The sequence below is a fragment of the Pseudochaenichthys georgianus genome, chromosome 24 (genome assembly GCF_902827115.2).
Source record: "Pseudochaenichthys georgianus chromosome 24, fPseGeo1.2, whole genome shotgun sequence".
Lineage (NCBI taxonomy): Eukaryota > Metazoa > Chordata > Actinopteri > Perciformes > Channichthyidae > Pseudochaenichthys > Pseudochaenichthys georgianus.
The window spans coordinates 11,176,679-11,191,409 of NC_047526.1; the positions used below are offsets into that span (position 1 = coordinate 11,176,679).

Here is a 14,731-nt window from a genome sequence, read left to right on the forward strand (position 1 = left end):
AATCAACTTCACAACTGCTCCTATTGGCTTTCTGGTGCTGCAGGGAGGGGTGAGGAAAGCTGAGTGCATTAGTTTGCCTGGTTTTCTTCAGAAATAAAAGGGCTGTACTTAGAGGATGAGAAACATACTTCCCTGTTACTGGCAGCATTTGGGCAGGGCTTCCCCTCCTGCTTATCACATGTTCCTCCACTGAACCTCGGTTTATCTGATAATGCCTGCAATTCCACAGTTGGTAAATGGCATCTAATTTAAAACAGATCGAAATAATGAGTGTATGAGGAATACAGTGTGTTTAGGTGTTTCCCTGAAAGCAGAAACCCACCCTATCTCTGTGTTAAAAGGATAAGGTGTGTACTGTATGTTTAGAGCTCTGATTGGGGAAGTGCTTCCTTCCACGCTGTAGGTGGGCGGAGAGCTTTCTCAGGCTATCTTTGCTCCTTTCTAAACATGGTCAAATTACAGTCCAAATATAGTAAACTTGACTTTTTAAGACAGGAAGGTAGTGCATTGTCATGGCAGAGACCTTGCTGTGCTCTACACTGTGTGCTGTTTAAAAAGTGCATACGGCAGTAGCATTGTGGCCTGGTTTGGCTTACTAGGACAAGCCAACATGGAGACCTCAGCAGAAGCAGGAGGGTTTATTCAAACTCCCACTTGCCTTTAAAAAAAACAAAAACATCCCAGTTACAGCATGTTCCTGTTGCCTAGCAACCCGCTGGGACTTGAGAGAAGAGAAGCGTCATAAATGCGTTTGTATATTCACTGCTGAGCACGAGAGCAAACACTCTCTGCTGCCTCTCCCTCCCCCTGTGTGTGAGCAGCTCACTCTCTCCACAACCGCACTGCCATGTAATGGAGCACAGAATTACACACCGCAAGTCCTCTTCTGCTAAACATCACCCAATGACACTGCACATGATGAGGACTAGGCTAGTAATCGTCTATTATTGACACATTTCTCCAGTTGGTAAAACACAAGACAATTGTTTCTGCTTGAAGGCAACTGACAGCACAATAGCGATAATTTGTACAGATCATGCATAAGAAAAATGACATAAGACGTGATAAAGTTCATGGTCTTTTATTTGAAAAAAAAAATAAAGACTAGCATGTACAACTTGGAATGAATGTAAACTGAACTCAGACGAACAGTTGCGAAGAGCTGTGCGCTGACACTCGGAACAGCATGCACTGCGAACACAGTACACCCATCACTATGCTCTTGTCTGAGTCGAGAAACAGAAGAAGAAAAAAGAAAAGTGAAGGCCAGTGATTCTCTTTTGCCAGAAACAGACGCTCCATCTCAGCGAAAGAAAAGAAACAGAAAGCTCACCGTAAGACTCTTTAAGTCCCCCCTCGTTTAAGAAGGGCGGGACGCACAACTACTAAGATGGCCGTCCAAATAACATAACAAAAACAAAAGAACATGCCAAACATTTGAAAATGTATTTTTTGTACATTGTTTTTTTCTCTTTATCTAGCATACAATTAAGTCCCATTCCACTTTAACGCTTGAGTTAGAACCTGGTAAACTCATCTTAACAGTACAGGGTTCCTCTCCAAATACAAAAAAACTGTACCAAACCAACAAGAGGACAGCTTATAGTGGAATCAGCACGCTCTGGTAGCCCGGAGGAGGGATGGGGGTTAGTGCTCCGGTCTCAAGCTGCATGCATGAAGAACAGAAAACAGAGCGAGAAAGAAGAGATGGCCAGCCCAGACATTTACCACTAGCAAATGGAACTGGAAGTAGTTTGCCAAGTGCTTTTGTTTTAGTCTGAAGGTCGTAGTTACAGGGTTCCTTGATATTATTATTTTACTTGTTAAGTACTGATGCTAAACTGATCTCCAGTGGGGAGGGGACAGGATCACTAACCATCATTTTCATGCAGATATTTTTTGTATATTTTTATATTTTCCTGTGTGGACAGAAGGATATTTTATTTCAACATTCAATTATTTTCTATACAGAAACAGTATGAATAAATGAACATTTTTTTTCCAAGAGGTAAGTAAAACATTTTGATTTTTTTTCCCTTTTTTTTTTTTCTTCTAAGAGGGGACAGGACGGGGCGGGCAAGCTTCACTTTGCAGTCATCATCTGTACAAACTCTGCAGAGAGAGAGAAAGAGAGAAGACAAAAGACAATGAGGACATTGGGTTTAAGGCTTTGGCACAGCACGTTGCCAGCAAGAGCACTCACCTGCTAAATTGTTAAATGCTTTATTAATTTTTTAATCAACTTAGGCAGGTTCAGAACACACATCCTAATTAGTGTTCCCTTTCCAAACGGCTTCCATGTTCATCTCATTAAACCCGGTTGATTCAAAAGCTCTCGCATTGTGCTTACAGTTTCGTAGAGCATGCACGCCGCACATATAAAATAAATAAATAAGAGAAGGCTTTCATTGTCTGACTACTTATTCTGTCTGCGGTACAATGGGAGTATAGAAGTGGGGCACTTTCAGACAAAACGTATGGACTGTTCATAATATATCAACAGCCTTCTAGAAAATGAGCGCAGTCTCTCGTGTAATGTGCCAAGGGAGCGAAAGTAGGGGGAAGGGGGAAGGCAACAAGAAGAAAGAGTGAAAAGGCTCCTAGCACACTGATGATAATTCAGAAGGATGGCTTTCTCCTATCTCATCAGGCTCCATCTATAGCCCCTATCTAATAACTGATATTATGTGTGGCTGGTTTGTCTCGCAGGCGCCCTCAGAGAAATACACAGCTTGGAAAATGAAGAGCTCTGGTCCCCCTGTTTAATAAAAGCTTACACTGTGGCCTAGAAACTAAAGCTATTTGTGCACCGTGACACTTTACTTTCTTTTTTACGACTGTCTTCAATTTACCTTCATAGTTGACCTGTCCGTCTCCATCGATGTCTGCTTCTCTGATCATCTCGTCCACCTCCTCGTCCGTTAGCTTCTCCCCCAGGTTCGTCATGACGTGACGGAGCTCTGCGGCGCTGATATAGCCGTTTCCATCCTGGAAACATGCGGCATGGGATTACATTTGTGAAACCAAAAATCCTATCCGACTAATTTCCACCGGGGTGATAAATGAGGAGACCCTGAGGGCCCTTGGGTGTTAATTGAGCAGGATGTTGGAAACTGATTACGTGGGTAAATCTCTTTACCACATGACTTGAATCAACATAAATTAACGAGGAAACAAAGCTAAAACTTTACTTTGCAAAGAATGGAAACTATTCACATATATTACATAACAATGTCCCTTTAATATACTCTTATAAGATTTATTTACCTTATCGAATACCCGGAAAGCCTCGCGGATCTCCTCCTCGCTGTCTGTGTCCTTCATTTTTCTGGCCATCATGGTCAGGAACTCGGGGAAGTCGATGGTTCCATTACCTGCAGTGGGTGACCAATGAGGCACATTTAATCAGCAAAAATGGCAATTACTTAAAAAGCAAACTCGGATAACCCGGGTGCTTCCCTTTCTTCCTCAGGGAAGCCCTTGGAAGATGTTGCATATGTTATACACAGCTCAGCAGGATTGCATGGCCAGTCATCCATAATGTAGACATATAGTTTACAGTGCAGCTTGGCCCTAAGGAGCCTGGATAAATCAAAGGATCTCTCCTGGTGTTCCTGGCTGCAGGGAAAGGGAGCAGGGGAGCTTCTATGCAGATGCACCATCCCATCCTTTTTTGTGTCCCTTTTTTCCTCTAACATTTTGCACTGAGTTGTGGTGGTGCTAATGGCAGCTCGCTGTGCTGGTGGTTGCGTGTGTGTGTGCGACCGGATCAATATCCATGTTACTGTTGTCAAGACGGGATTACCAGGGGATCAGACCCTACTGACAGAAGAAGGATCTATGAGGAACTCAGCAGCTCACTAACAGCAACCACAGGGAGGGAGGGAGGGAGGGAGGGATGCTGGTTAATCTAAGGGTGGGGGTAAACCCTGCATGTATGTAGAACTGGAAATGTTGGGAGTGAGTATCTCTGTGTATAATAATTAAAATCCGAACAAAAACAATTGTCAGGGGATTGAAGAGAAGGTCAGGGACACCGAGGGCAAAGCACCCGGGAGGATTAGCCCGGGGTGGGACTGATGGACTGATGGAGGCAGAGGGATTGTACGCAGATTAACTAATGGTGGCGCATGCCTCACAGAGCTACATAGAGGCAGAATAAGAGAGCGAGAATGGATGTGGTGTGTGGAACGAGTAAAAAGGGATGCAGTAATGTGATGGGGCAGATGGTGAACTTATAGCCCGGGGTAACAATCTAAGGACCTGTTATCTAACACACAGAGACAGCCAGCAGCACCGAGGGAACACATGCTGCCACTGGGGGTTGGAGCAGGGGTGGGTGAGGGATTGTCCCAGTCTTGTAAAAAGGGCAGGACTGCAACCATCATCCGAGGGGGGGGATGGAAGCAAGGAGGGATGAAGATAGGGAGGAGAAGAGGGAAAATGGTGGGAGGGAATGAGAGAGAATAAAGCGAGGGAGGGAGTGGGCGGGCGGTAGTGAGGGAGCTGTGAAGAGGAGAGAATATAAGGAGTGAACCGAGTGGGAGATGGTGCGATTACACATAAGAGGCGCTGACGCAAACTATAGAAGGCTCAGGCATCTCGGCGCACTTGTGCGTGTGGTCATCGCTTTCCCTGCATCACAAAGCCAACTTCCATCCCTGAGATGGGGATGAAGCGCAGGGTTGTGTAACGATGACTTGCTGTGACTAAAGCTAATACTTTTGTCATACACCCATATATATCTTTTGACACATTTCAGCTCGGTGGGGTCTGTTACATACTGAAATGTGGAAGGCAGTGTATTATTTCAAGCAGCTGTGGTTTTCTGTGGAAGATAAACAGCAGGAATGCCATTCGATACTGTAACCCCAACTGCTCATAAATTACGCCTCTGCTTTTACAATCAAATCACCCGCGAGACTATTTCTTTCAGCGGCTCCCTGTCTGTCTGCCTTCCATCCGCTCATTTTTATTCATTGTAACTCCTTGCCACAGCCTCCTTGTTTGGTAAATAAAGCTGATTTTCAATGGGCCAGCTGACATCCCATGGCTGCCGATTGTGGGTACTGGATATGCAGAGCGAAGAGAGGCCTTATGCAACCACTTTTATTTTCCATTACTAGCTTCATTGCTGTCTGACCTAGATTGCATCAGCCAAGGGAGGCAGAGGCTGAACAAGGGGATGTTAGTGATGGTTGTGTGCTCTTGGGTGAAACTTAGGGGGAGGGGGGCTGAGGATGTTGGGAGGGCGTTTCAATAAAAAAGAGGCAGCCAAGTTTCGATGCAATTGATTCCTCCTTTACCTCGAGCACCGCTGAGGTAAAGGTCCACTGACGGCTCACATCCTTGACTCCACAGCCCAAGGACGCTGAGCACGGGAAGTACGGGCCAACTGCTCTGACTCCTCTCTCTTTTTCTCCTGCCTTTTATTCTCTCCATCACTCTCTTATCACAGTGCCTTTTGGAGACAGTGGAGGTTAAAGACTCAGTGAAGAATCTGACGCTGACAGCCTTTCTGACACTTAGCCTGCTCCGCTCACCAGCAGTGAAAGCATCTCCTGCGCACACATCTCCCTGACTTTGTCAACTCTGATGGAGCTGAACACACAGTGACTAAACTGCTGACAGTCACACGTCATCCGAGGGTAAAGCTGGCCAGACAGTTGGCGTGGAGAGTTGGTAGGAAAGGGGGAGGGAGGTGGGCATCGGCACCGCTGATGTGTTTCTAGATGGGGCTGTAATGGATGCCATTCGTAATCCCTTATGCATTTGTAACAGAGGTTTTATCACAGAAGTCATGCAACATGGAATTAGGGTCCTATTCCACGAAAACGACTGGCATTAATGGATAAATCTCCCAAAGAACAGTGCCACACGGTATAGAACTAAAACTGTAATCCTTTCACTGGTTAAAAATGGGTTTGTTTGCTGGAAAGGTTAAACTTGATGGGAACTGACTCACCTTATAAACCTAAATGTCAAACCATTCCTACCATAGATTTTGTTAAATGTGATTACAGTTATTCATCTTTTTACATTTGACCTCAGATTAAAGCATTATGTATATATCCAGTGACAGATTTTCACCTACTTAAATAATGATTCAAAAAATCATGCTGTCTTTAAAAAGTCATTTCGAGCACCACATGATGATTTAGTCCAATTTTCTTTTTATGATTTAGCAGAAAATACGACTATCAGCACTGTATATCTCTAGGTGTTAAATAATATGAACTACTGAAGCAGTGTGTGTTTGTATGACATCTGACAAGGTAGGTAGTTCTGATTGTTAACCTCTTTTGGACCAGTCAAGAGAAATCTACTAGCATTATTTTCAAATTTGAAGCCTGATATGAATTGATTATGAATTACTCATGTCAGTAATGAATAACTCCCAACTGTTGGTACATGGCTAAATCAAGCATGTTTACTGACCGTCAGCGTCCACCTCGTTGATCATGTCCTGCAGTTCGGCCTCTGTTGGGTTCTGGCCCAGCGACCTCATGACTGTGCCCAGCTCTTTGGTGGTGATGGTGCCGTCGCCATCCTTGTCGAATAAGGAGAAAGCCTCCTTGAACTCTGTGGGGAACGGAGTTAAGAATGAGCCGTTAGATATCCGTTACGCTGCGGTTGCAAAATAGGGTTATGTTAGGACGCTGAAGTGGGGTCGAAAAGGTTAATCAGTCCCTTACTAAAAGCGGCCGTGCTGACTAAATCCATGCTTGTTTCTTAACAGACCCAGAGGTAAGGTTGTAAATAAGCTGAGCTCTAAAAACACACAGTCTTATCTCCTACTGTGAAAAACTTAACAATGGTGCATCATTTTGAAAGCTGAGTGAATTTAATGTAGTAACTGTCTGCACCGGCTTGTACAAGCGTGCTTCTAAATATAAATATTTCCATATCCATAAAAAGCCATCGAGGGAGACGCAGGCAATATTGAGCATCAGCCTTGGAGCCTTAGCAGAAGCTAATTAGCCACAGAGGGGGTTTGACTGAGAGGAAACTGTGCAGACTCCAATTTTAGTACAAGGGCCACATCATTTATTTATCAAGAATTTCAAGGTGCCTTAGTGATTGAAACTTCTCATGAGCTCGGTTCAGTGTGGTTTCCTCCTGACTCATGACTCATGTAAATGCTTTTTCCGTTTATTTCCCTTTCATTTTGAAAAGCTAATGATCTACCAAGGGAGGGCGGCTGCCAGATCATGCAATGTTCTGTTTAATTTCATGCTCTCTATATGTGAGGTGGAAGCAATCAGAACAGCTAATGAGATGTATTATCTTGGTCATGTGACAAAGATACTGTATGGAATAAGATCATGTGGATATGTGAAGGCAAGATTTGGGTATGAGGGACAAATCTTAGGAGAACAAATCTTTCTGTTCGTACCTGCGATCTGCTCCTCTGTTAGTTGGTCAGCCTGTGGTAGAAAAAAAAGGAAGAGGGTTACAAACAATGACGTTTCTCGACAAGGCAGCTATTGCAAATGCTGAACTGTTGCGTCATTACATTCCTCATCGTCCCCACTCAACCACAACCACGCGGCTCGACACTGGTCACAGTGTTTAGGGGTCTGCTGGCCTCGGTGTTTGAATCTGACGGGGTTAACCAATGAAAATAACCTAAATTAATTACTAGCCCCATTAGCTAGCAACAAATGCTAGCATTGGAGCGTCAAAAAGTGAAGAGTATGCTTCAATGTCACTTTCTTAAATGTATTTTCAAAATGTTTGTATCTATTCAGACTCAAAACCATTTGTCCCTGTATTATTTTAGAATCAATTGGATTCCACATTGACTCCAGGCAGACGTTGATTTGTTTTAAAACCAAGTCCGATGCTAACTATGAGTTATCAGACTCAGCTAAATTAACCGAAGCCTTATCAAGATGTCTCGTAAAGCTACCACATTAAAGAGTTCCACAATGGAATTGCACAAAATTAAATTTCCGGCTGATAAGTGGCTCTATGGGATTGACTCACACGATTGTCAGAAAAGTAGGCTACAGCATGGCGGTTCACCCAAGCTTGGCAGAGGGATGCTGTAATAAAACGGATGAAGTGCTGTCTCCAGACCAGAATGGACTGTTTAGGCGGGGTTGTTTCGGGACATATCAGCATGGGAGCGTTTTCCACGGTCATGCTGACCAACAAGAAAAACGACCTGCTGGGTTGGCGCAGATTGGTTCCCCTCCCAGCCTGTTCCCCTTCACTTGCTGGGGCTTTGCGACGGCTGATAGTGACTCACACAAGCTTTAAATGGCTTGCAGGCGAGCATCCACTGCCAGGCCTTTTGCATAGAAGTATCAAGCTTCTTTGTGAAGCTGTTTTCAGACCCTCAGCAGTAAAGTTTGAATACAAAGCTTGAGGGGCAAATAAATCCCACAGGTACCCCTTATATTGTAAAACGACAGTTTCTTTAATTATTATGGTTAGCAGACCACACTTGGCAGCAAAGGAACACACACAGATAAACATTAGCAGTTGCAGATGTGCACATAAGGTCACACACAAACATGTGTGCAGTCCAGCTTAAGGTGCATTTTTCCTCAACACCAACACTTTCCATCCCCATGTTTCCTGTGAGTTAGTCATAGTTGCCAGTTTGCCTCAAAGAAAATTCCTCCATCACATTGGTGAGTTTGAACAAGCAATGCAGCTGTGGATACTGCCAAGAAAACCTTCAATGCCCATGGCTATGGAATTCAGAGCCTTGTAAAATCTATGTTTGGAAGTGAGGGTATTTTATTCTGTAAATCTAGGTAGTAAATCGAAGTTCTTGCTCAATTACTGGATTGGGTTGGACTGGATAAGATTTAGCAGATGACACACTGCGAGCTGACCTTTAACTTGTCAAAAACAAAAGCCTCTGCTGAAGGCTAACGTAGCAGCAGCCAAAGGATGGATTGATCCAGCCCAGCGAGGGTTTTCACAGATAACATCAGTGGCGCTCATACAATTAGCTGACATGATTCAATGCTTTTCTTCTCCCTCAATTCACCCTTTTCCTTTCTCCATTTCCACCGTGAGAATCGGGAAAATGTCAAGAGACAAAGCCGTTCTCCCGATGCTAAAATGCCACCCAGCTCGACCAATATTCTCATTCTCGTCTGTGTGTTTTGTGTTGCCTCTATCGTTTGTACATTTCCCAATCTTCCTCTGTTGATATCTCCATTCCTATCTTCCCCATAGTCATCCTCTTTGTCATGCTTTGTCGTTCCTGTTGCCTCTCTCTGTCTCCCTAAGTTGACCGGGTGTGGGGTTTGGTGACTCAGTGCTATGGATCCTCCCCTGGCTTAGGCCCAAGCTGTTGGGGCCTCACGGTGCTGCTGCACCACCAGACCAGCTACCGGCCCATCCCTTCATCTCTCTTCCTACTTTCCCTGGCACTTTGGCCTACACCAACTCCTCCTCTAGACCTTTCCCCTCTGCATGTTTCTCTCACCAGATATATGACATACTGTGCAGAGGAAACTCCCTGTGATTCACCATCCACACTGTCCTTTGGACATGGCTTTTCACTGCCAGGCTTATGACAGCTTGTAGAGGAACCGGAGTGTGAGTGTTTTGGGATTGTAGGGGGCGGGGGAGGGGGCACTGCTGGCAGCAGTTTGCTGGCACGAGTGGGTCAACCACTCGCACTGTTGCCCGGGAAGCCGGCCCCAGCAATTCGCTCCAAACAGAACTGTGGGAGGCAGTGAGAAATATCTGGTGCTCTCAGTTGATACCCTTGTATAAACGTACTGCATCGTTCACTGTTCACACTGGTTTCATTCGATAGGTGATGAAAAAGGGTGTAAGAGAACGTTAATTTTCTTCCTAATAACCCTGTTGTCAGCGCTGTAGATATTTTTCAAATTGCTTATTTTATGAACTCAATGTTGTAGATGTTCTTCTATTTCCTTTACCCACTTAGTCATTATATCCACATTACTGATGATTTTGTTAAATCTCATTGTGTAAATATTTTTGTGAAAGCGCCAATGGTTAATCGACATTATCGCCAAATCGATAAAAAGGTTGTGATATTACATGTTTCCCATATTGCCAAGCCCTATAATAATATTTCACTTTTAGATTCCAGATACATAAATCCCGATATAGGTTCTTTATAGTCACCAAGCGAAAGATGCACAACCGGCTGTCACCATGACAGAGGGTGTGACACACACAATAGCACACACACGCTTCCATTCATTCTAACACAAAGAGTTAGTGTGGGACGCACACTTCCTTTCTATAGCAGCACTGAGCTCGACATAGCCCTGAACGCCTCTTGTCTTTGAGACCGGACAAAAGACAATGAGGCCTCGGGGCCCGGGCTGTGTCTGGAGGGGAGGCGAAAAGATGGGTGTAAACAACACCAGCCTCCCCACACCCTGCGGACAAGGCCGGTCCACCATATGGCCTGATGGTGGTGGGTGGCTGGGTACCCCTCCGCACCACAGAGAGCACTTTATCGCTCAGAGACACTGGGCACATGGGGCATGGCTAGGTGTTTCCGCCAAGCATATTCATTATTCATTGCAGCGGATCGGATGTCCTTCAAATTACTAAACATGCATCAGCAAACAACAGTGTAACAGGAATGTGATAGGTCCCTAGCAAGGTCCGAATACTTATTCGATACTTCCACCTCAATGGGGGAGACTGTTTCCACTTCAATGGCCGTATTGTTGCAGACAGGGGGGCTTACGCGTGTGGATTAAACTTTTCAGAGATGCTGATACGCAGACTAACTCCATAACAATCATGCTTTACACTCCAATTACTGTGCCGCGTTGCAACGTGAAACTGTATCGCAGCTCAATGCCATATATGGGATATTTGATCACAGTAGAGGGGGGAAAATAGTTGTACAGTTTCTTGACTCCCTTGGGCCATTAATGATCTATCAGGCTTGATAATCAATGGGTTGAAGGCCTCTTTTACAAGTGCAGATTTTCTTCTCATGTGACGTAGCTCTGTTCCATTAGCTGCTTGCAGATGTCAGTGTTGGTGTGAAAGTGTGCCTCAATCATCTGGTGAAATGTGTTATAATTTTGTGGTGCACATTTTGCAAGTCACTGAGGCCTATTGAAACATTGCGGTTTCTCTTGACTTCCTGCTGAAATAGTTACCTTTTAAAAATTGACTAACTTCCCAGCTGTTGATGTTTTGTGGTGGCAAGTGCCAGAAAGAGCTTCTCTGACAACTCGCACACATTTGCATAACATCGACATTTGCAAAGAGGCAACCAAATCAGGCGACATAACACAGATAGAAAACCAAGCCAAAGATAAACCCCTCAGAGGCTGCAGTGAATGCGGAACTGCGTCCCATATAGTTTTATTAGTACACTTTAATGGCCACGCGTAACATTGCAATTATGGTCAGTTTCCGTTGCGGAACACTGACAAGATACAACAGTGCCATTCCCCTATCACCGCACGGCTCAGCTCGAGATCCAAGATGGTGCAACATAGAAAAAGAGGAAGCCAAACGCAGCATGCTCAGTTTTTTTCATGACGAGAGGAGGCGTCAGTTGCGGGTTCACCGTGTTCAGCCGGGTGAAACAGAATAAAACATGGATATCTCTCGAACATACATACATGGACATGTCGGCTTTGATGTGAAAATGTCAGCGCGTGGCTCTAATAACGTTAGGTAGGCTTCCCAACACGCTCGTGCTACTAAGTCGGAGTGTTAAATGCACCCTAATGCCTTTATGACTGCAGAATTACGCTGTAATGACCCAGAATAGCTTACTACAAAATGCAATCCAACAATTAATTCGAGCTGCACCATGCAGCCGTGAAGCAGCTTCTTGGCCCGACCAACCAAATACAATACAATACAATACTGTATGAATTGCGCAGTTATGAGGAAATACTGTCCCGTTAATGAAGGTGAACATCATTTCACGCATATATCACTAAAAACGAAGCAAGTAAGACTATAATATTGCGTCACATTATCCCAATGCAATGGCTAGAAAACATAAAATGCAGTTTACGGGTGTTTTCCGTCTCTTCTACGCATACAAATCGCTTGTAAGCGGAATCAATGAGTGAATAGCGAATGAAAAGACAGACCAAGTTTACACTTGTAGTAAGTAAGTATGCTATCACGCTATTAAAACACATGTTCTCTCTGCACACAATGAATGACAATACATACCATGTCGGATAGGTTGTGTGCTTGTTGGTCTGTGGAGGCAGAGTGTGGTCGTTCCTTAGATGGAGTTCCACTGGCGGGTTAGGAAGTGTATATTGGCCGTGGCCAGAATGGGGATTGCCTGTGTATCCCTCCGCCACACTAGCACTGATCACTCACTTCCTTGTTTCATCTCAGGGTTGCTGCAGCGGCGCAGGCCTCCAGCAGGAGACATGCCGGGCTAAAAAACGCCTGCAGTGCACGGAGTTCACCCGTACACTCGTGTTAAACTACTTCAACAAGGATGTAGTCGATATTTGGTTAATTATGGCTAAAGTCATCACAAGGCCTTTTTCAATATAGATAATGCATAAAAATACACCAAACACATAGTAGCCTACAAATTGATATCAAACATATTATGTAATAATATATTTTTTAGGTTAAATTGTATTGCTTAGTTTACCACTGGCCTCCATCTGAGAGACAGTGCCATAGTTGTTTGAGAATAAGGTCCTTTAAAGATAGCATTAATGTTTGTTTCGATTTCACTTTTATACAAATGCATATTTGCTCTACTTAATTACCAACTGGAGGCCATTTTCTGGCTTTTTATCAGCTTGTCTGTATTTTGTGCACTATTTGTGTGTGTTTTCTAGGCCCCTTGAATAGTTTTTAGGGCCAGTTAGATTCAGTAGAATGAAGCTGAAAAATGAAGTTAAGACCAAATACTTATTGTGGTATTCTGGTTTTAGATATAAACCAGAATTAAGTTTGAGTGGGCAAACAAAATATATTGCTCAATCACTATCTTCATCATCCTATATGTACATATCCAGAGCATACTAAACATGTTTAGTAACTGGCCTTTATGGAATGCCAAAGACTTGCCATTTTTCATTGGGATAATCTCTTTCATAAATAAATCAAAACCAATATGTTACAAATGTGAAAGATGGTGCACTTTTGGCAACTGATAATATACTTGAGAAAATAAGAATATTGCACAAACTAAAGTTTACATCTGGCAATATCCACCAGAGACTCATTTTACAGTTTATTTGTAATTGTATAGCCATTTGTAGCAAATGTGAACACCATAATCAAACTCATGGGCTAAAAAGAAAACGCAGACTGTGCCTTTTAAATTGGAGCCTATACATTTTAGAATTATCAACTTCACTGAATATATCTAATAATTAACTTAACACAAATAATATCAAATCTCCAAATGTGCATTAACTACAATGCATTCACCCTATTATTTCAGAAAGAGAGTTAGATTCTCCCAACACGGAGTACTAGTTTTCATCCGCGGAAGGTTATCTCTAGTGTAGGAAGCAGCCCGGCCGACACTGGAGAGTTTGCTCTGCCGTTGTGTGATGTCATTTCTGATTGGCCGCTGCAGACCTGCAATATTATACTCCATGTGTCGGCCGCATCGATTGGCTACACGGGACCTGCATTGCACCAGGCAGTGGCACTTGATTAAAATGTAATAAATATAAATAAAGGAAACTTAAAAACCGTCGAACTATTCAACGCTGTGTTTACAACGCTTTATAAATGTGTGACATTATTTTTAATTTATTTGATCGAGACGGCTGGAAAATGCGACAGCTTTTCATTGGTGAGGGGTGAATGTTTGATAGGCTCGATGTGGGAAGTGCGCAGATTTACTATTGGCTACTACAAAGTGTGTAGGCCTACGTGGAATTAACAATGAAGCACTGCGCCTACGTATTTGAGCGGTAGGTAGATACACAACCGGTGGTTTGTTGCATTTGTATGTCGAAAACGAGCAGTCGTGTCATTTACTAAGGATATATCGGCCTCTACAATGAAAGGTATTTGAATTCGGTTGGTAGAATGACGACGCAGAATTTGGCGAAGCAGATATCATCGCTGTGTTGTCATAATGTATACACATACTGAATAAATCCTCCAGCCTGTGTGAGTGTGTGCAGTCAGTGTATCTGACACAAGCACCACCCAGTGGACAAAGTGTGATAACACACACACAATTTATACATAGCCTACTAGTGGTTAGTAACTGTCATTTGATGGCTCCATGCATAGCTTTGTTTCTGTTTTGATTCAAAGGATAGAAGACATTCAGACTTAACTAACATTATAAACAGATGTATGTGACATCCTCACCCCCTGTCCTTCACCGACAAAATGTCACTCAAAAAGACATGTTGTCACCACAAAGTAATGCAAAAATGTCCACAAGGAATGACAAAAACACTACAAAGAGACACAAAATGAATACTAAGAACATCTAAACCACCAAGCATAAACAAATGATAACAAATAGACTTAAAAAGGGACAGGAAATTACAACAAAGACACACAAAAGGACAAAATGAACACAAATGAGTAAATGAGACAAACTAAGAAAAATACGTGATCACAAAGTGATACAAAATAAGACTCAAAATGTCTACGAAGACAAACAAAAGGGCAACAATTTGACATACAACAAACACAAATTGTTAAAAAGAGACGAAACGACCAAAAAAGAGACGAAAAATAACTACAAAGAGGCGTATATTACCACAAAGTAACAGAACAAAAATAAGCACCC

General features: G+C 43.3%; 1 protein-coding gene across 1 annotated transcript; it reads right to left on the bottom strand.

Moving 5' to 3' along the window:
* Positions 1-1,065: 1,065 nt before the first annotated feature.
* On the bottom strand, positions 1,066-12,275 carry calm1b (calmodulin 1b). The gene is made up of 6 exons (XM_034075604.2): positions 12,166-12,275; positions 7,397-7,427; positions 6,439-6,582; positions 3,268-3,374; positions 2,853-2,988; positions 1,066-2,112 (listed from the first exon to the last, which is right to left on the bottom strand). Exons 1-6 carry the CDS (start codon positions 12,166-12,168, stop codon positions 2,084-2,086), a joined length of 450 nt encoding a protein of 149 aa, XP_033931495.1. The 5' UTR covers positions 12,169-12,275; the 3' UTR covers positions 1,066-2,083.
* Between the last annotated feature and the right edge of the window lie 2,456 nt (positions 12,276-14,731).